General features: G+C 47.2%; 1 protein-coding gene across 2 annotated transcripts in view; it reads left to right on the top strand.

Annotated features, from left to right (window-relative positions):
• LOC144128274 (protein croquemort-like) overlaps positions 1–23,066 on the top strand; it is an 82,747-nt gene that overhangs the window by 42,668 nt on the left and 17,013 nt on the right. For both annotated transcript variants that reach the window (XM_077661560.1, XM_077661559.1), the window contains exons 3-8: positions 4,963–5,104; positions 17,577–17,780; positions 18,686–18,777; positions 19,336–19,382; positions 19,523–19,595; positions 20,856–21,022. In XM_077661560.1, coding sequence (XP_077517686.1) covers positions 4,963–5,104; positions 17,577–17,780; positions 18,686–18,777; positions 19,336–19,382; positions 19,523–19,595; positions 20,856–21,022 — 725 coding nt within the window. The remainder of the gene's footprint in view (positions 1–4,962; positions 5,105–17,576; positions 17,781–18,685; positions 18,778–19,335; positions 19,383–19,522; positions 19,596–20,855; positions 21,023–23,066) is intronic.

The following is a 23,066-nucleotide window of genomic DNA, read 5'->3' as shown; positions in this document are numbered from 1 at the left end:
CTACTACTACTACTACTGCCGCAGCATACCACGGCTCAGGCACCAACAGGGTGAGACACTACGGAACAGTCTATTGAAGGAACCTTTGTCGATCGAAAATACGCGCCTGAATTGACAAACACTCAAAGTCGCAGCGGCGTGCTGTCCACCATGTAATGGGTTATTGTATCGTTTGTGGCGCACCGCGAGTGATATTGCTTGCCATGCCACCCGTTGTATTTTGCCTTTCCTGGAGATTCCCTCTGTATTGGATCGTCGTTCTTTTCTTTTGTTTACTAGCCTTTCTTTTTCTTAAATTCAATTGAGGTGTAGGATGTTGTAATAGACGTGTTTATTTATTCTTCTCCTGCTCAGACTATCTAAAACTGGAATGTTCTTCCGCTAGACGTTCTACTGATTTCAAATGATGGTGTTTTTACTCTTTCTGTTGGTTTAGGTGCATTTTTTTGTGCGTTTTCTTTACTGCCTTCCTGATGTAATGAACTGAGCGACCATGCAAAATGCCCAGTGAAAACACGCGCATGCACTATAAAGATACCTATCGTCGTCAGAAGTGCCGGTCACCTGCTAGATTTATTGCGGTTTTGAACGAAAGTTCGCATGAAGAAACACAAAACAGAAGCGCCGGCACTCTGAAATTAGTGTTTAAAATCGTGGAATACGCGTAACATTAAAAGGGGGACCTGGGAGTATCGTTAAACGCGACACGTGTACGGTAGCTATCGCATGCACATACGCAGAGCTTTACTGTGCAAGACAGAGCGGGGGAAGTTGGGACAAAGGGGGCTAACACGACCCCGCCGTCCCATTTTGTTCTGATTTTCTGCGCTTCCATGAGCAAATTTTCGCCATCGCTATACGTAGGCTACAGGGGTTAAGACTTCGCTAGGCACTGCTTTGAAATTGAATTGAATTGAAATTAGCTTTGTTTGTAGGAAGCAATACAGAAAATCCTTGCGGGTGGCGTAAGGCTAAAGGCTAGGAAGCCTGACGAGGCCTTAGCCCCCTCGCACTTGTTACAACCTGCAGCAGCAGAAACACATTGTCTTTAGTTCAAACACTTAGGCGGTTACAATAGCACATACTACCGCATTTTCAGATACAACACAAGGAGTATAGAAAATACACAGTACAATACAGCAATTCAACGCAAGTACACTTTAAAGGTTTTGTGAAGGAAAGGGGGTACAGATACATTCATGTACGGATACATGCACGGCTAACCCTGTTGTCAGCCAACCGTGCACAGGGAATATGGATTAGCCTACATGCTCTAGCGCAGTGCCTTTTAAGGGAAGGGTATGGTACTCAAACCCCCGGGGTGAATTTCCGTCGCTAAAAATACGGAATACGTATGGTTGGCAACGTAAACGAATTCTCTCTTCAAAATATGCCAAGTTCTAGCAGTTATAGAAGGTTTTAACCGCGAGGTTTCAGTCTCGTCTATCTGATAACCTTAAGGCTTCCGGTGCCGCGCTTAAAATCATCCTCTCATTTCTGGCTGCGTCAAGTTACTATGCTTTGCAGTGGGAATAAACCTCCGTTTCCAAGAGTATATGCATTCCTTATATTTAGTGACAGAAATCTACGCCGGGACTTGGGCAACGTACCCTGTCACTAAAAGGGAATAAGCTAGAGGGCAGCTTACTACTTATAGGCTTATTTGTATTTAGAGTGTACAGCTGGGACATAGGCGGGAGATAATGTATGAAATGGGCGAGTGACAACATAACTTGGCGTCACATATGCGGGAACATTTTGTAAGCGCGGTATAGCAAAGCTCGTATTTATGCTCGGACAGCGGAGCTACAAGCACCTCACTCGGAAATGCATGGAGACGCACAATATTGAGTGGAGTCATTGAAAAAAAAAAATAGTCTGGAGCGCTTCATCGGTCACTGTTGGGCAGCAGTGCGTGTGGATCGCGTAACTCTATTGGCGCGGCGCACTGCTTGTTTCCGCCTTATACCCGTGTTACACGGGCGTTTTCAACGACAGTTCAGTTAACCGCCAGTTGAGGATTTCAACTGCCGTTGAACTCAACTGGAATCGCCAGCTGTTACACGAGCACTTCGCGTTCAGTTCAGTTAGCACTCTAACCACATGTCCTCGCGTCTAGAGCGAAGTTTAAATAAGAAAAAAAATGCAGTGTGTGCATTTTTTCTTGTTGTAAATGATCGTAGTGTATATATTCTTTACTATAGTGACAATTATTTTTGTGTACTTTTTGCTTTGCGGTAGAAATTTGCGGGTTCGAAGCACACTGAGCCAAGACAATTCAGTAAGAGGGCAAGTTTTTCGGTCTGTAGGTCGCCATCTTGTCAGTTGGCCGTTCAACTGGGATCCCCGACCACAGTCGAACTCAACTGCCGTTGAGATTTCAACGGCAGTTAGCACTGCCGTGTAACACCGCTAACTGCCGTTCAGTTCAACTGAGAATAACTGAACTGCCGTTGAAAACGCCCTTGTAACAGGGGTATTAGATATGTCACGGAAAGAAAAGAAGGGGCACATTCATTGTTCAGGCGGCGCGTTCCCTGTATGGTACTGGGATGTATGACGGAATCTCTTTGTCGAGTGAGTGATGTGGCATGACAGGTCTCGTAATAGGGTGCGCGACAGCTGGGACCGGGGTTTCACGTTGCTAGGTGCCTATCTACAAAGGCCGCCATGTTTACCTTCACATATCCGTTACTTAATGGAGCCACGTGGCTGGGGGCGGACAGAGCTCATGTCCCCGAGGCCATGCAGGCACATTCGTACGGCTAGGTTAAAGCGGGCCTTTATGTCTATGTCGTGTAGACTTTCACATAATGATTATGACGGTGAAAGAGGAAAGTGTCTTTATCTGCGTGGGCAAGAGGAACCTATGTCGCGTCATACCCTTAAAAGCGGAGCTTAAGTGTTCGCCAAACATCACAGGTTTTTTTTTAAAGAAAAAAAAAGCCTGTAGACACGCTGGGCTTAATCCATCTGGATGTTTCTTCAAGAAATTATATGCAGCTAATAGAACTCTTGTTTCGCATAGTTGGTCCACGGTGAAAGTATATTTATTTATTTATTTATTTATTTATTTATTTATTTATTTATTTATTACAAGTACCTACAGCGCCCATGAGGTATTATTGTAGGGGCGATATAACTACATACAATAACACATGCGAAAAAGATATTGGGAAACATGTCAGCAATGTAACACAACATACTAAAAGAAGACTAAATGAATTCACAAGTAGTATGAGTGATAGCATAATATACAACAACACAGCGCTGGTAAACGCACGAGACCTGGAAGAAATACATCAGATCATCATTTCAACAGCACTTTGGAAATCAGGTGCACAAACCGCACCATTCGGAAGCTTATTCCAGTCCAGTATTGTATTATGGAAAAACGAATACTTAAATACATTAATACATTAATGCGGCATCGATATTAATATTTTTCGTGTTGTCTAGTCTCTCCGAAATGTAGTATGGCTGCTTTAGATAAGTGTCTTTATTAATACCGATACAATCATTGTAAATGCTGTGCAAGAACTTCAACTTGCAGATTTTTCTTCGGGTTTCCAAAGTCTTCCACCCGTTACGGTCGCGAATTTCTGAGCTCTATATATGAAAATTGTAATTCCCAGTCACAAACCTTGCAGCGCGTTTCTGTACTCTAACTTGTCAGTGAGTGTACCCGTGAAAGGGCCCCATGCTACACAAGCATATACATTAGGTGCGGCAATTTACACACTGGGGTGTCATCTGTCAGATCCTTTAACGCAAATAAAAGGCGAAAGGAAAACTCCTTGTGTAATACCCAATAAATAGATCTTTAGGAACATGAAGCTATGATGATCATTATGATGACGATCAAGTACTGGTCCCACCTGTCTCTTACTCTCTGACTTTGTTGGCTACATTGTTGTTTTATTGCTTGTTTTGTAGCGATATCTACATTACGGTAGCATTTCGAGCCTTCAGCGTGGCGGCGCCGTGGCTGATCACGTGGTTCGTCACGTGGTTGGTCACGTGACCAGCCACGTGGTGTGGAACAGCTGATGCTGCCGGCGGCGAAAACGAGTTGCCACAGCTGTGCGCATGCGCCGTGTCAAGTGGGACGAAGATGAATAATTAAAGCCCAGCGAAACAGAGCGGCGAAAGACTGACTTTGCAATTCAACTGAGCGAGTTCCACTCGGCCAGATGTAGCTATCGCGTCACTCCAGGTTTAACCAGAGATAAACCACCGCCAATTTCTTTTAAACCAACATGCAACAGCTTGCAAGTTACAGTGATGACGTTGGCAACCCTCGTCGCTAAGTTATGACGAAGCCAATAGCGCAACTTGCCCTCGCAGTCTTCCCACCTAGGAAATTAAAGTTCCCGCAGAAAATCGTGCCGAAGAGCTTCGTTTTTGTTTGCTTGTTAATATACATGCCGACATGCGTGTGCATTGCTCATTCCGGTCTGTGTGCATGCGAGAATGCTCCAAAACAGCTTCGCACTCGTTCACCATCTTTCAACCCCGCAACGGTACTGTGAACAGTGACAGTGACCAGTAAGAATTGATAGGGCGGCAATGGCAAAAAGGCTGCAAAGTCAAGGCACCCTTACAGCCAAGGATCAGTCTAAAGCTTACGCTCGCCACGTAACGCCGTTCAAACATTCGCGAGGTATTTTCAGGCGGCGCTAACCCCCCATCTTTAAGGGTGTTAATGGGGTTTTAGCAGTGCTAATACCGAAAAAAGGTATTCCTTCGTTTTCGTATAGTAGTCTGTGGTCTTACACCCATCTTTAAGCACGAAAAGGTGTATTTCCAGCGAAAACACCCTAAAAAAGTGTTATCTTCCTTCTGGGGTAGTTTGCGGTCGCGGGACATGCTTAAACGTCATTAACGCGGTTGACGGACTGCCTTCTTGCATTGGACTTCCGTTTCGCTGACCACACCCGTCATCTCTTTCGACTTTTGCAGCGAAACGCGAGAGAAGGTGAACATCACGTGGAACCCGAACGGCACCGTCTCTTACCGGCAGGTGAAACGGTACTACTTCCAGCCGGACATGACCAAGGGAACGCTGGACGACGTCATCACCACCCTCAACATGCCCATGATCGTAAGCGAAGGATTCGCCATTCCTTTTGCTGCCCCATTGCACACTGCTGCGCGGAATGGTTCGTCAGGATTGTACAAAGTGGCTGAATGGTGCGCTGTGGGGGCAAGAAATCGTAGTCTAACCGCGACTGTCGCTTTGTAAGTGCAGATGGCACGTGTGCCATGCGGCTAAGCGCGCGTCCAAGCTTTATCGTTGAAACCTACAAACTTGGACAAACTAGCGCAGTTAACTCCGTCGTTAACAGCTAACTCTGCAGAGAGGTAAAGGCCCCCCCCCCCCCCCCCCCCCTCGTCTTCTGTCTCGCATAGAAGGGCCTGTGAGCTCCGCATGATACTTCATGCGACAAGCTTTGATAAGCAGGCTGGTAGAATTTTGGTAATCCAAGCCCTCCAAGGTCAGGTGTGTTGGGCAGCACTGCTAAACAGAATAGCGTAAATGTGCTAGCCAGGTGAACATGCAGCCTTCGGTCACTTCGTTGCTGTTATTACAGGGTGAATCAGCAGTACGCTTAGGGGAGGACTGGGGGAGAGAGGTACTGTAGGAGAACAGTTTATGCGCATGGGCTATTTCGCCGTACAGCTTAAGTCGGGCAAGTGATGACCCCTGGCTTGTAATGACAGTAATGACAGGTCATTTGCGGTCTTTCGTCAAGGCTCTGTGAAACTTTATTTCCAACACCAGTTGCATGTGTTCGAGGTTTTGGCCATTGATATTTTCTTCCCTCCAGCCTGCAGCGGCCTTTACCGGTCAGCGTATTCGAAAGAATGAAAAAAATTGTATGTAATGCATTTGATAATGGCATAAATGAAGAATTCGCATGCAGAGTGTAAAAACAGTCGACACCCAAGTCAACCGCTTCATGAGTTATCGCCTCACCCACTATCTCCACTGGGCACCTTGTTTAAAGGCAGTCATGGGCTCGTGTACTTTGTCCTCAACGTAGGCTTCGACGTTTGACGAGGTTCATGCATACTATCCTCGAGTTCATGCATACTATCCGGAAGATATATGCGCTTAAACAACAATCAGTACTGTGTAAACAAATAGGTATTTATCTTGAGAGTTTCCTAAAAAGTGCGAAAACTTAACTGAGCGTCAAATGAATGCACTGCCACGAGAAACACCGTTATATTCGCCTCATGGATTCTATAATTTTCTCTCTGGTCGAGACTTGAGGCCTTTTCTCTGGCGCGGCTCAATGATGGCCGCTCTGCGTTCGTTTATTTCACTTAAGCTTTCTATGCTTGTGTCAAGTCCCGAACATGAATCTCACACAGCCACAGCCGAGTTGCGTAAACTCTATAAAAATAAATAGGCCTATGTGGGAGTAGGAAGAGAGTAAGTTGTCCTCTAGCTCACTCTCTTTTGTAAAAGGGAGTGTGCTAGAACTCTCTCACTCTCTTCTTTTACTCCTTTCCGTTTATAGTGTACTCACAATAATTCACGAAGGCTAACTCGCCGTTAGCTGAATATCCTTTCTTCATGTGTGGGTTGCGCAGACAGAAAGTTAGTCACTGCGTCCCGCGTACCCACCGTTAAGTTTAGCAAAGTCTAGACGCCACGCCTGTGGAGAGAGATGATGCCCATAGTTGAACACAACAGCGGAACGCCGTTTGGTGGGGGGCCGACTGAGGCCGGACGCTGCTATTTTCTTTGGTGTAGCTGAGCTATTTATATCTAAAAAGAAAAAAAAGTCAGTCATTAGGGTCAGCGTACACCGTTGCAAGCGTGCACGTTCTGCGCCGGGGCGACCAAGACACCCTCTTGCGGAGTTCCGCCCTTCCATGGCGCTGCCCTCAATCGCCCTCGGCGTCTGCGCAATCTATTCCATTAGGCGCTGAGCGCGTCGCTACGTGCGAGACGATTTGGGCGTACGGCTACAGACTACTATCTTTGTCGTTTTCTTTTGCATTTCACTTATTATTTCTTGCGACGATCTCGCGCGCGACGCCAGAAGACAAGCTCTGAGGCGTTCCGGAAACATGTCTTATTCCTGCTTCTGCTGCCACCGTGACCTTGGCTAGGAGCAAGATAGCTGTCGCTTGCAACTTGGGGAAACGAAAGTGAGACTCCAAGAGGGGGGCGAGAAAGTGCCACAAATGACAAAACATTGCCTTAAAGACAAGCACACGCACTCGAGGAGAGTGGGGATTTGCTCGCAGCCGCAAGTAGTACGTATACACGTGCAGACAAAAAGGTGGCCCTTTAATCTGGGGAGGGGGAAAGTGGGGAGGAGAAAAGTGACCCGACCTGTTTCCCTGTCGCAATGTCGCGAGTCCAATTTTCGAAAGCTTCTTCGCTCTCTCTCTCGACTTGTTCTTTTCTCCATCGTTCTATGTTTCTGAAATTTCGCGCCACGTCCAGAGGTCGCAGTGGCGTCGCACGCCGGCGATCGGCGGCACGTTTGTTTGGCTCTTTTTCTTTTTTTTTTCTCTTCGAGCGCATCGCAGGCTGCAGGCATCGCCAACCTTGATTGCCAAGGCAGCGGAAAGGGAGAATAAATAATGAAAGTTGGGAAGAGAGTGGGGAGAGAGAGAGAAAGACAGCCGACGGCTCGGCAACAGTCAAGGGCGTATTCACCGTCGTCACCTCGCGTGGAGGACAATTCGTGTCCGTCCGTCTGTCTGCCTGCCTGCCTGCGGAATGGTACTCTCTGCCCAAGGACCCTCAATCCACGGTCGGCTGAACATCCTCTATCGGAGATAAAACACAAAGTGTATGCGGTTCGTCTAATAGCGCGATCGACGGCGCCTTTTTTAGAGAGGGACACGACTCGACATGTCTTGTGTGATGTGTACACGTATACTATGCCCTTCCTTGGGGGCCAGGAAAACCTCACGGCCGCTTGAAACACGGAACTCCATTAGATATTTCGTTCCCGACGTTTCGTTTACGAGTTTCGTGCGTCGAGACTTGCGTCCCATCCTGCCTGCTCATACCGCCACGGTGGTGGATCAGTGGTTGTGGCGTTCGGCTTCTGAGCATTAGTTCGTTCGCTTGTTCGATCCTGGCTGCGTGGGCCGCTGTTCGCTCGAAGCGACGTGTGAAAAAGCACTTGTGCCGAGATTTTGACGATGGTGATTGCGGCCGCGATGATGATGATTTTAAAGGCTCAAGGACATCTGTGGGCACGGAGCGCCTACTGAGGTTACTGAAAATTCATGTTTCTTCCTTACATGAAACGGAAGCATGAACCAACTAGCCCCCAAGCAAACGCTGCTGGAATTTTTATGTTACCGAGAAAGTCTGCCTAGTGATGCATTGAGGTTTCCATGCGCATTAAATTACCCCCGGAAGCCTAAAATCATTCGTAGCTCTCCATTGTAGCGCTCCTTACAGGTTGCAGTGCTGGTTTGAAGCGTTAAAGTCTAATAATCAGTTCATCGGTGAATCCTACCTCTGACGCATACGTCGAGCTTTCTAATTGACACCCAGTCTGTTTGCGCAAACATGGCATCGAATTGGCGTCTGCTCATGAATCCCTTGTTGATTTCCATTCGGCCGGGGAAGGGGCTTATCTGTGCCGCTAGCTTTGTTTCATTAATCGATGTATGCCAAGCCGGTTTTTCCGAATTTTACGATGCAGCTTTTGTGCGTAAGTTTGCGCGTCAGCTCAGCTATACGCCTGCACTTTCTTTATCTGAAAGCACGCCGAGGTCAAGAGCTGTAAGTCGGCTGGCGCCAACCGGCGGTTGCGTCGGTGTGCGCAGGTTATGACGTCCCTAGTCTTGTTTTGGTAGACAGGCAGGCGCCACAGCGGCCAATTATGCCGCGCCGATAGCGGCCGCGTCGTTCCTCTCATGTTCGCCGGCCTCTGCACAGTTCCGAAGTTCACAGACTCTGCGCTCCGAGAAATTCCTGAACAGCAGGAAGCGGTCTTTTGCAGAAGCATTAGCCGACTTCCAGTAACGCGTCAGCGAATTAAACTTCTTCGAAGTTTGTTTTAATTTTAACGACCCCTTTCGCGTGCTACTTGTCGCGTTTTAAAATCCACTGCGGCAGGCAAATTATACTAATAATTTTAATTTGGCACTTGAAGAAAGGAACACGCGCGAAGCCTACCGCTGAACTGTTAGAAAAAGTACGCTCAAACAAACATTCATTCTTACAAGGAACTCCAAAACAAAAGCTTGTTGATATGGAGGCCATGGCAATTCAGATCGCAGTGCGATTCATGGAAAACAACCCGATACTTGCACTGTAGCATATACACTGGGATTTACACAGAATTCTTTCTTGAGGCGCTTTCTCTGTCAGTCAAAGCGATAGAAGGGTGCTTCACACCTTCGCGATGTGTGCTTTCGTGCCTCGTTCAGATGAAATATTGCGCTCTGATGTTTTCAAAGTGTGCTAACAGTGCGTGACTAGAATTTACGAGAGTAAGGCCGTGCCGTTTCATACCGACGATGTGGAGTGTTTCAGGCTGTACAAACGGAGGCCATAGTTACTGCTATCGCAGTAACTATGTGGCGCGTAGGTATTGTGTACATTTCTCCCACTTGTTTCTTGAGAGGACGTGCCTTTTTCATAAACGGAACAGACAGACCTGATCACTGCCGACCACGCCTCTGCTGCTGCAATGCTGCATAGCCAGAAAGCAATTCTCCGGGCTTGATTAACCAAAACGTAACCACTGTCTCTTTCTTCACTGCACATCCTTATTATGTGCTCGATATATCACGTCAGTTAAACAGGGACTTCACATAACCGAATTCCACGCTTCCTCCCTATTTTCTTTTCATTTCATAGAGATAAAAACAATGCACCGAAGCTCTAGATACAAAATTCTTCTGAGTCGAAGATAGGAAGCCTCGAAAAAGCTTCGAAATTGCATTTTTAATTTGTTTAGAAGTCAGCGGCTAACTTCTAAACGAATGAAAACGTGCTTTTTGTAAATGGTCGTCATTCTTTCCATCTGAATTTCTTGCTGTGTGCTATCGGCTTCCTTAACTGAGCACTTGTAATTGGCGTTTGATGTAAACAAAATTAGTGTGTGTGTGTGTCTGTATGACACGCTGGAGGTTGGGAGTGAGCGGCGGCGCAGGCGTAGGTGGGCAGGTACACGAGCACAGCTGGCGGGCGACCTCCTCACGGACACACTGCTGATTGTGCTGGAGGAGCGACAGGTGGTCCAGAACACCGTCCCCTGGGAAGAGCCAAGCTGGAAATTGTTGCCCGCCTGAAAGCCAGCACGCCGGGTAGAAAGGCGCTGTTTGCGCAGCTCATCGAAGCTTTGGCAGTAGCCGATGACACCGGAGACAGTCTGGGGATTCTTGGCGTCGAGCATCTGGAAGGCATAATCATCAATTCCTTTCAGAATGTTCCTTATCTGTTGGCCTCGCTAATGGAAGCCTTGATGCGCTTGCAGAGGTCGGTGATATCTTCTATGTAGCTTGTAAAGTTTTCGCCGCTTTGTTTAGCCCGACTTCGGAAGCGTTGCTCGGCACGAAGCTCACGCACAACGGGTCGGCCAAAGACCTCTGTGAGGCTGGTTTTAAGATCCGCCCAGCTGGAGATGCCAGCATCGTGGTTGCGGAACCACAGATTGGCAACGTCACTCAAATAAAATATAACATTGGTGAGCTTGACGCTGTCGTCCCACTTGTTATACTCACTCACGCATTCATAGGAGGCCAACCAATCCTCCACATCCGTGTAATCCGTGCCGCTGAAGATGTCTGGGTCACGCTGTCAGTAAAGTCTAGATCCGACAATCAGTACAGTTTAGATCCAGTCCAGCAGCAGCAATCAGTTCAGAGCACGCACGATGATGATGATGATGATGGCCTCTGGCTGAATGGCACGTACCCACGGTGGGGGATTGGCCAGGGTACATTGTTGATACAAACGCACACATGGGTAAGGAGTGGAGTAATTGGATAATTTTGTGAAGAAGCACGAGCATCGGAACGTTTAGCGCTTGTCGTCGCCTTCTTCCTTAAGCGCCAGACGCTGACGGTTCGGGAGCCGAGGGCCTGTCTTATATGTGCAATGAAATTCGTAGCTTATGCGCTGTACGCAACGTTGGTAAGTTGTGTAAAGCGGTTTACAAGATGAAAGTGAGAAGTGCGGTTTTCGTTTCTTTTTTTCCTCAGGCAAGTGCCGAATTGTAATCAGGATGCCACACACGCTAGCGACGCTCTTGAAAAGAACTCACATTCCGTTATGTGCGCGTGGTTTCTACGCAAGACTAGGCTGTGCGGACACTGCGCGAGGAGAAAGCGAAAGTGTACAGTTAGTTAGGCGGGGATTTACCGCTGCGGTTTTTTCACACGTGCACGAGGAGATAACTTGAAGGATTCAGCTCCGCTGTTTTGAGTTTTTTTCTTTTTACCAGTGTCAGTCCTGTGTGTGTGCACTTTGATTTTAAAATAAAAAACGAAGTCTGGGGCGGCCGGCCTTGCGCAAGTTTTACGCTGCAACAGTAAAGGTGTCAGGCTTTGGTCTCTACAGCTTTCGTCAGGTGCTGATTATAATTCACGTCGCACGCTCTTCACTCTATTATCTACGTTTCCCGATATTACAGAATGGGAGCAAACAAACGTGACCTTGCGGAAGTTGGTTTCTTCGAGGCGTCTTGTTGTTTTCTGATGTTATGCGAGTTTCGTTCACACGTGGTTCACTCTCACTTTTCCCACTCGTGCCATCTGCGGGAACACGCGTACTCACTGACGGGCTTCTTTAGCCATTCAGCTTCGGAATACGTTCAATTGTGATAGGGCCTTATGGCTTGTCCTAAAGCTTTCACCGCGGAGTCACAACTTGCGCGACCTTACATTAAAGGAAGTGATCATTGCAGTCGGGAAGCATGTACGGCTTTTGTCAAAAATATACAGCCCACTTAGCTGGCTTGCTTTTGAGGCATGGAGTATTGCAAAAGCAAGTTCTGCGCTGCCAGCATCTCAAATATCTCAAAGGTAAGAGAAACTCCCGTCCCCACCTCTCCGGAGGTCAGGACTTTCGAGTATGTTAGAGGGCCTCACTCCGAGGCTTGGAATCACCCGCCCGGGCTGGATATTTTTGACAAAGGCTGTACAATGTTCTAAAACGAGGACCCCGTAAGTTGAGTTTGCATGTGCGTTTTTTTTACGCCAAATTAACCGCTGCGGTGCCTTCGTGGCTACGGTGTTCGGCTGCCGAGCCCAAGGTCACGTGATCGAATCCCAATGGAGGCCCAAGGGAGTAACTCCTGCGTGCTGTGAAATCTCAGTGCACGCGTACCCAGGTGACAGGAGTTAATCCGGGACCATTAACTACGGCTTCCCTCATGACCTACGCCCAGCTTCCTCGCGCTAAACCCGCACTACGCCACACCTTTTAAGCCTAACATTCGCACCCGTTTTACACAGGTAGATGCGCAAATCACCGTATTTTGTTTTGGTGCTTGATCACAGTTATGTGCAGCAGGTTACAGCAGTGCTACTGCGATATCAGATCTACCGTTGCAAATGAATAATACACTGCGCCTAGGTAGGCTAGGTCGCGTGGCTGCGAGGTCAGATAAGGGCAGCGTGTTTCCGTACGCTTTCAGCAGCACGTCTCATCTGTTATGGCAGCGAAAAGGAATTCAGTGAAAACAACAAAGAACTGCTTCATTTCGTTACATTTTGCGAATGAGTTTAGCAAAGCCAGGGGAAGACGAACAATCACTCGTCCGCCACATTCTAAACGCACAACCATAAGCGAATCATTAGTGATGTTTCTTATGTCCGTTCCCGTAAAGAGATGAGTCGAACATGGGTTCTGGGTTAGAGATGACCGAGAGAGAATGAGAGGGAAGGAAAGAGAGACACGGATATTTTGCGACCTTGCCAAGTAATACTGCTGGGGGCTTTGGCTCGTATGCGACGAGGCGGGCGCCTGTGGGTAATAGATGACTGCTATAGACGACGGGCATATGTATTCGGGGTGTTTACTTATGTTACTTTGGCCCGTCACAGCGGAGCTCGATGGCTGATGCAGTCAGCCGGAAGCCTCGAAAGTACAGCATATGTTCCACTCTCCCAACTTCCGGTTACGTGATGTTTCACTTCCGAGATCAATGGCCTTCATTGTGTCCCTCTTTCCTTTTTTGTTCACATTTAGTTTGCTTCTGAGCGCAGGTGTTCGCTTGTGAACAGCCGAATTTCTTGCACAAAAAAAAGGCCAAAAGTGTTTAAAATAAAAGAAATTTCAAGGTAGCATGTGGCAGGAAGCAAATTGATCACAGCATGGCTATAAGCGCCGGAACCGTTGTTCACTCTCATAAATTACAGCCTTACGGTGCGCGGTATGTCTCGGCCGCAGGGGGTGCCGCGCAGTGTTGTTTTTGGTCTCAAACTGAAATCGCTCACACCCGCACCAATGAGCAGGGGCGGAAAATCTGGAGACAACGAAATTATGCTCAAAACGGAGGTCTTAGTGTGCAGGAAGCAAAAATTAATCTTTTGAGACACGAGGAGTTGAATCAATGGCTCAGTCCTTTCAAACAGCTACGTCGCTCATTTTCAAAGCTGTGGGCATCGCAAAGAATTGAATAAGGAAAAGGAGATGAATGATTAGGGCGCATGAATCTTGATTTAGAGAAAACAAAAGCAGCACACAAGTTTGGCACTGAAGAAGCTTTAGATCCGAGATGGAAGTTCGGCAGGGCGTAATAAAAATAGCATTTCTGTGGCGCTGCTCATATGAAGCTGCCTCAAGGGAGAGGAAAATAGACATGACCGTTCGAACTCAGGCCGAGCTGCGGTAGCAAAATTTGCAGAAGCCTTTTCGACGAGGATAACAGTTTTGATGCAGTAGAGTAGGAAATGTTTTATAAATTTTCATATGGGCACAGATCGGGAACATGGAGATGACAGCCAGATCAGCTCTGTCCAGGTAAATGTTTAATTTCGGAACGCGACAGTGGAGCCGCGTGAAGGAGACTAAAGGCAGCCGTGTCCGAATGTGTTAACTAGTCCGAGGGGTCAGGAAAGTGCTCGTTACAGAAGGAATTCTTCGCAGATTTGGCAAATTATCGCGTTAGTGGGAACCTTCGAAACATAGCTATTGCGACACAAGCACTGATAGATTGGACCGACACTACCAGGCCCCGACGGGCGTCTTCACCGCAGTTGTCTTCCATAGCGTATCACCGCTACCACTGTCGCATTTCTCACTGCCAAGTCTTCACGCCGGCTTCATCCTTCAACCAACCTTCATGCTCCAACCTTAGCCCGCTGATCCTTGTGTTGGAAAGAGAGGGAGAGACAGGCAGACCATGATTGTTGGAGGATATTTACGTAACGGACTCTACCAGATCGACTCATATACATCACAGCATACGCAACTCTGGTGACCTTAAGAGTGCATAGTAGCTTGTGATCCGCATATGCGGAATGACGAACCACTCAAGGGCTATGCAGCCAGAGAGCCCGAAATGGGAACTTCACCAGAAGCGGTATCAAGATCGAGAAGAAAGATGCCAGGCTTTTCGCCCTCGCTCACCCCGGACCACGTGACCACAGAGGACACATTCTCGGCGCCGGCCGCTGCCCAGCTTATTAAAGTTATATTCGTGATTGCCAGCTGGCAAACGCGAGAGTCTTCTGTTACGGCGTATTACCCCCACGGCGGCGTCGTTCACGCCAGATAAAGTTTCATGTAGAGCTGTCGTTGTAGAAAAGTAATGGGACCTTGACAGTGCAGCCGATCCGTAGAAGGGGCGGGAGACAGAAATGTCCTCACTAAGTACAGAAGGAGCAGAAAGGGGAAAGGAGAGGCACGGACTGCACAGAAGGGGAGAGAACTCAGTGTAGCCGGCACCTTTGATTGGAAAGCAATAAACATCTTCCTCGGCGGGCGCGGTGGTCAGGGCGACGGAGAAATGCAGCAATGGCATTTAGAGACATGCACTTCGTCATACAAACGTCAGCTGTATGCCCGGAATTATATTGAAAGTTAAGGGGGCTGGGATGGTGATGGTTGTAAGAGAAGGAGATTGGATAACAAGGGTAGGGTGTTTTTATATGGCGCATGAAAAAAAAAGTTATTGACGGCGGTATTCGGTTAGCTACCTCTTAAGTGGCACATGATCAAGTGTAGACGTGGAGGACATTTATCGCTGTTCATAAGGAGGATGATAAAACGTGAAAGTTGACGAGGGATATAAACGGGAGGAATGCAAGCGCAGCAGGGGGCCGGCGGGAATTCAGGATGAGATGGGGAAGTTTTCGGTACTATGGCGACACGTAACAGGGTTAAATGGGGATCAGTGAGATGGGACTTCTTCCTGAAAAGGGCGTAGCTGGGCTGATAATGATTAACATGGTAGATATATGCATCTTGCCATTCATTGACACCGACACCAGTTTTTCAATAGAACATGGAAAGGTGATTTAACACGTAGAGTTCTTTGCTGTGTTCTGGTGATAAACGCAGGGCCGCTTCGCTTGCACGCTTGTGGTTTGCTGTTCTTAGTGATAAATGCGGTGCATTCTGTTCCTCTCGCTTAGATACGATTTTGTTATCTTAAAAAGGTGCTTTAAGTGCTCGCTGTCTAGTCGCTATGACCGCGCGTGTTCTTTGCTTCATCTTAACTCGCACCATAAAAGAACCGCCAAGTTTTGTATATTCTTTTCATTTGGTTCGCGCTTAGAGCGCCCAAAATCGCTATACGATAGCCTGCGTAAGGAATATTTCGCTCCCCTGTGCAAGTTTGTGCGTTATGCTTTATCTTCATGGGTGTCGATAATGTTAGCACGTGTTATGAAGAGCTGTAATAAACGTGGTCTGAACAAGTGCAACAACCGGGGTGCGCTCGTAAAAGGCTCGAGAATCACTACACCTCCGTTTAATTGAACCGCGCAGGTCTTGTTTGAAGCCGGGACGATGCATCTGCATATTTTAATAGTCTGTGCTCGTGCGGACGTTCCCGCTCTCTGTGTCCTTTTACAGAATGCAGGACACACGTGCAGTATGCAAGTAATGTCGCTGCTCTTTGTCGTTGTCAGCCGTGTTTGTATTTCCTCTTCAGCGTCTGAAGTTTTCGTTACTTGTGTTTTCTTTACAGTTGTTCTGTTAGATTTTCATTTGAGACGAACAGTACATGCTCTGCAGTAGGATGCAACTTTAAAAGCAGCATTGTTACCAATTGGAAACAATTGGAATATCGTCCGCTGCGTCCTGTATTACTCCGCTGACCAATCACGACAGTAAACGAAGTCAGCTTTTTGATGGTTGACTCTATCAAACAAGCAAGAGGCATCAATATTCTTGAGCTTCTAATTTCGTCTGGTGGTTAGCTTTTTGGTTAGGTAACAAAAAAAGTTCGTTCAGACTACTTTTTGGCGCAGAGGAATACTGTGCGGCGGTGAGTGTAGATACCCGACTATAGTGTGTACATTCTGATTGCCACAGTACTGGTCTGTGCGGCTGCATGCACATGTTAAACTTTTGTAAGCCTGTTAATGCAAGCGCTAAAACCAAGTCTGTGATGACTACGCATATTCACTGTAACCAGTGGTGATTCTTCTGCCGCTGTGTTCATGAGCAACACCGCTACTTAAGCAAACTGTACTGGAATGTCGTTTTGCATTGCATGTCATGCAGGTGTTAGGTGCGGTTATGGTCGGATACAAGTCAAGTTTTCAGGGAAGCTGCGCTCACATTCAGGACCGCCGCACAGACTTTCACCGACACAAAAGTGAACCGCTGTTAAAGCTTTTCTTGTTACCTAAACCAGGAGCTAATCATAAGGGGAAAATTATAAGCTCTAGACTTTTGACGCCTCTAGCTTTCTTGGTAAAGTTAAATATCAAAAACTGATTTTGTTCACTGTTGTAACTGGTTAGGGGAGTAATACAGGACGCCGCGGACATGGCCATTGTTGCCAACTGCTCTTTTCTTAAGCTGCATCCTACTATAGTTGATATTATGTGCCGGGTGTGCTACCCACGGTGCAAAAAGCTTGATGCTGAGAAAGTGCTGGTTAGATTTGCAAGGATCAAGCTTGATGCAGCGTTGCTGTAGATTTTCTGAGGTAATGGGCCGTACATTTATCTATGGTCACTACTATGGTGGCGGGCGCTTGTGCATCTGCGACGCAGGCCCCCGCTCGCTTGATAGTTGGAATAACTATAGAGAGAACCTGCCCTCATGGGGAAGTTGGACCTAAAGGGGCGGAGCCATGCGATCGAACGCCTTCGCATTATCGAGAATTATTGTCACGCGCATAATTTCGAAACAAAAATACATTGCCGCTCGTCCCAGGCTGTGCAATATTGCTACGAACTCATCGATTTTAGTTTTGTTGTGTTGTTAAGATTGGTGCTCACGCGTGATGTCATATGTAAACCACCTGCATACTCGGCGGTATGCTATTTGAACCGTAGGTAAAGTAGCCACGTGCAAGGTTTTTCTGAGCTCGTTCGATCACCTTGGGAACTCGCATGCACCGCATTTTAGGGTGTGACGTCAATTTACGAAACGTGCCAAAATTTTTCTCTTTCAGTCGTCTGCGTACTCGGTACGGGATGCCCCGGACGAATTCTTCAAGGAGGCAGTGACGGAGATCTTCAGCGAAACTGAAAGCAAGCTGTTTATAAGCAAATCGATGCGGGAGCTACTGTTCGAGGGCTACGAGGAACCCATCTTCCGGATCGCCAAGAGCATGAACTTCCCGGTGCCTAGCGACCGGTTCGGCTGGTTGCTCGGGGTGAGCGCGCTCTCGTCACTTGGTCGGCGGGCTGCTCCTCGCATACCGTTACTTATGCGATGGCACTGCGGCCAGTGAGCGGTTTTACGCAAATGAAAGCTCTCACAATGTACACCAGAGCTCTGTGATATTACCAGTTGCGAAACTTTCCATAGGGTCCATGAAACAAAAAAACGGCTGTCTGACGTGGCGAAAGTTCGGGTGTATGCAGATTGCCGCGCCGCTCGCGGTGAATAATGTGAACTGTGTTAAAACAGAGATTATTGATAAACGCACAACCGCCTGCCAGCAAAATTAACGAAATAGATGCATTAACAAAAATCCATATACATAACGACAGATACGTTAAGAGGTAAAAAAAAGCAAAAAACGAGAGGCTTTTCAGAAGAAACTTGCGACATCCGACAGTAGCTTTCATTTGCCACTTCCAGATGGCGCCACCATCGGTAAGCAGCCGGGAAGTGGCTACAGGAAGTTGTTATTTTTTGAAGCGTAGTTTCGCAACCGTTATGATCTAAACATGAATTACTCTGTAAAGAAGTAAACGATCCTCTTCACACTCCCTTTCAGGGGCAGGGTATGCTGCCGCTAGGGAGTAGATTTTGGTCACTAAATATTTGAAATGCTTCCTGTTGGTAAAGGAGACATTAACATCTTAGAGCACAATAACTTTACGCAGATGACATTGTAAGGAGACATTTAACGCATCACCGGAGGACCTTTAATTAGCAATTAGATGAGATTAAACAGGCCTTTAAAATCTTTGGTAACTGCAAGAACTTACCCTGTAACTATTCTTTATTTTTAGGGATGAATGTCTACCCCAAGTTGGGAGTGCGCTAGAGCGTCATTTACTGCTTAAAACGCATAAGGCTGGACGTGTGAATCTCTAAATTTTATTGCAGAAAAACGACACTGACGACGGAGAATACACTATCTTCACGGGTTCCAAAGGAATGGACAACTATGGAGCTATGGACAATTACAACGGCCTAAAGTAAGCATGTTTTAATGCGGACGGGCTTTAGAGATTCAAAGAAATTATTTTGATAAAAAAATGTTTTTGATGATTTTTGGTAAGCCAGAAAGCAGGTGCACGAACCTTTGGCGAAACTAATCAATTTCTTTTTACGCGCCAAATTGCCAGTGCTGGGCTTATAATTTAAGGCTCACCGTTTCGGAAGGAATGGGCTATGAACCGAGCTGTGAATGTGTTCAATTAGCCTCGTTTACCTGCTCATTCAGAAGAAATTCACAAGAAAATTGTCAAAGAGCAATAGTTCAGAATGGTTATTCTCAATAGCCATCTGTCTGTTGCCGTTAGCAGATACTCTGGCGATCTCCTGAAGTGAGAAGCTTATTTCTTTTACCCCGTGCAGCCCAGCCTCATACCTCTTAAATTTTGTGAACGAGCCTAAGTGTAAAATTTGTGGGAAGCGCGCGAACTACCGGCACAAGTGTCGTGCCAGGGCCGTCACTAAAAGCAACAGAGTGTTTCGTGAAATACTTTTGCTGACTGTTTGCATTTCTTCATTCCTTTTGTGTGCTGTAACAGTGCGACTTCCGCCTACCACGGCCACTGCAACCTCATTAACGGAACAGGTGCGTTGTTGTTCTTCTGTCACATGTGTTTGATAATACCGATACTCACCTCCTGAGGAATTTGCAGATATTGAGGAGCGTTGTTATGCACGTATCTCCGACTCTCTTATAACTGTATCTCTCTCATCTCTTATCTTCAGTTGGAGACATGTATCCGCCTCTTGCCTTGGAGAAAAAGGAGAACTTAACCCTATTCGTCTCCGATTTCTGTCGGTGAGTTTCGAGTTTTAATGTCCCTGTACGTGCTGTGCCACTTATGGTAAGGTTCTTGCAACTGCGTCGCCTTTGAGCTGTGTACGCGCAATGCACAAGAGGGCACACACAGGGCGGAAGCACGAGTTAGGAGGCAGGAAGCATTAATGCAGCAATAACATGCTGATACGCGCATGTTTCATGGTTAGACAAACTACCAGGTCCCCTTCGCCGTCTGTCGAGGCGAAATAATAATAGCAACCGCATAGCATCCTCAAAAACGACACCCACTGCATATATAATTAACATGGAATTTAGAGCTCGGGACAACTTGGATAAAGCTTTCCTGTTCAAATTTTTTCCAGACACTTCTTAAACAGTATTGCTTTCTAATGTTTGTCCGGTGTAGCGGCAACCTCATGTAAAAAAAAGTGCAAAAACTAGCTCAGCATAATGTTTTACTCGATTACATTTTCTTGTGTGGAGGGACATATCTGAGCGTTTAATCGCTTTATTCACAAGCCTCACTCATTACTGAATATGGGTGTTCGTCTTGTATTACACTAATCTTATTCCTGAGTAAGACATACATTGACATGCATGTCAAGACGTACGACGGCGTTGAAGGCAGGAGAAAATCTGCGCATAACTGTCGTGAGAGAAAAGTAGCAGACAAATAGATTGATGCTCGCTGTGCGAATGCATTCCTATTTATTAGAAGCCCCTGTGTCTTTTCGAGTCGTCTTTTTCATTGTCTGCTAGTTCTTCTTGTTCGTCACTGGAAGAACTTTGGTAACATATATATACCTTCCTCCCCGCGCTGCGGGCTCTCATCTCAAGTGCGGCGAAAACAGTAACCGCCCGGCATGTTGAGGTGTTCGTAATTTTATCATGTGTTTCGCATTAAAAATGTTAAAGTTTCTATTGATTGCACGAGAGCGCACCAACGGTATTTTCTATCATATATGCTATCAAGTAACCTCTGATTTCCGCTAGATAAGGCTTGAGAGAAGGTTTACCGCCGAAGCGTGCTCCGTATAATTATGGCCGCGACTGCAGTGTGTGTGCTGCATGCAGAGACCGGATACAGAAGTCGCCCTTGCGCTGATGCGCTTGCTTAAAGGCCCGAAAGCTTATCGGCCCCGACGCCCCACTGTCTGGTGTTGCAAGCTGTGGCTATATCGCACTATCGCACATGCTGAATTTTTTGGCGGGGTTTTCTGAGACTCCTTCAGCACGGAGACGCTCTTTCTTCACTGACCGGGATGTCTTTCACGACAGGTCCATTGTGCTGGACTTTCTGGGCGACGTGGAAACCCGTGGCGTGAAGCTTCGTCGTTACTACGCCGGGCCCCGGATGTTCAACTACAGCTCCAAGGGGAGCCGCTGCTTCTGCGACAAAACGTGCCTGCCCAGCGGCGTGCTCAACGTGTCCGCATGTGTTCAAGGTGAGGGTGACAGCCACTTCATCGAAGCTTTTCGAACCGGGGATGTAAGCGGTGAGAACACATGCGGATGCCCGCAGTATTGAGCACAAAGCGATGAGTTCTTGCTGTACGCATTCTGAACAGGGGAGTGGTGAATCTTATACCTGTATTACACGGGCGTTTTCAACGGCAGTTCAGTTAACCGCTACTTGAGGATTTCGACTGCCGTTGAACTCATCTGGAATCGCCAGCTGTTACACGAGCACTTCGCGTTCAGTTCAGTTAGCACTCTAACCACATGACCTCGCGTCTAGAGCGAATTGAAAATAAGAAAAAAACAGTGTGTGCATTTTTTTTCTGGTTATAAATGATCGTAGTGTATATATTCTTTCCTATAGTGACAATTCTTGTTATGTATTTTTTGCTTTGAGGTACAAATTTGCGCGTGCCGAAGCACATTGAGCCAAGGCAATCCATTAAGGGGGCAAGTTTTTCGGTCCCTAGGTCGCCATCTTGTCTGTTGGCCGTTCAACTGGGATCCCCTATCTCAGTCGAACTCAACTGCCGTTGAGATTTCAACGGCAGTTAGCACTGCCGTGTAACACCGCTAACTGCCGTTCAGTTCAACTGATAGTCAACTGAACTGCCGTTGAAAATGCCCGTGTAACACGGGTATTATTAAAGCGAAAGCTTTACTAGGCTATGTCGGCGGGGATCGTGTCCGCAAAATGTGTCGGCAGCAGTTGTGGGCAACTCGGAAGTGATGGCGTCAAACGAGTGGTTGTAATCGAAAGAGGACGATGTGAGGATGCGGCCCCCGAAAAAAAAAATTCGAAATCGGATGAATAGTTAATCAATTAGAACCAAAAATGTCCAAAAAGTAGGCGGGGCCAGAGCAAAAGTGCCGTGAAATTCGAAAACGCCGTAAGTAGGCGGAACTACAGCGCAGCGCCAAATTTGAAAAACCGGAAGTGTTGATCGACGGAGCCAAAGCGTGGCGCCAAGTTCGAAAACTCGAAACGGGCAATCACGTGACCAGATAAGTGATCGATACGTAACCAGGAGATAGAAAAAATGATAAATTAGAGGCAGTTAGGTAATTAATGAGAAGCAAAAGGTAATGCACGGGTAAATACACTGGACGGGTATATAGTGAGCGGGCGGGAACGAAGCGTGGCGGAAAATTTGAAAACTCGAAATGGTTGCCGGGATAAAACGACTGTATAATCAGAGTGAATAGATAACTAATCAATCAAGTGAACGAGAAAACAACCATGGCGCCAAATTTGAAAGGCGACCAGTGCCTAGGAGGCGTCAACGCTTTCGCATTCTTCCGGTGCGGGCAGCCGCAGTGATCTCTAATTGTTAATTAGCCACCCTTGCGTCGGTGCCGAATAACTCGGGTCTCGTTTTCAGGCCCGTGACCTAACCGCGACGGTCTACCATCGGCGCGTGTTAGTACGCGGTACCTGCATTGCAAACCTACCATACACTCTGTAAACAGAAAGGATTAAAAAGGGAGTGAACTGTCCTCTGGCGCACACCCTAAAAGTGAGTGTGCTAGAAGGCAGCTTGCTCCATCTTTGCTCCCGCATTAGGCGTGTTTCGAGCTTGCCCTGCGGTGCTCTCATTGTTTCACTGCGCAACCGAGATCAACGGCAGCCACTGGGGTTGCGACTCAAGCTAGAGTGCATTTACGACCTTCGTGAATAACTGTGCATGATATAACTATGCATGAACAACTATGACTGATAGCATGAACTTCATTTGGCTCCAACGCATTCTGAACTTATGACCTTCCTGCATAACTGTGCGCCCGGCTCGATCATAGCATGAAGTTCATTTTCGCGCGTCCGTTGCAGTCTTATAACACACACAAATGCTACGCGTGGCCTCGGCAGATCGCGAACGTTCGTTCCTCGCGAGGGTAAGTCCAGCAGTGGCCTCATCCAGCTTTCGCTGACGTCACTGAAAATGAGTGAACGATGACGCGCCCGGCGAAGGAAACAGTGGAGGCAGTGGTGCACACGCGCTTACATACAGCTGAGCAAAGCAGTGGGCGGTG

This window comes from Amblyomma americanum, chromosome 4 (assembly GCF_052857255.1).
Source record: "Amblyomma americanum isolate KBUSLIRL-KWMA chromosome 4, ASM5285725v1, whole genome shotgun sequence".
In the NCBI taxonomy this organism is placed as follows: domain Eukaryota; kingdom Metazoa; phylum Arthropoda; class Arachnida; order Ixodida; family Ixodidae; genus Amblyomma; species Amblyomma americanum.
This window is presented reverse-complemented; position numbering and strand designations above follow the sequence as displayed.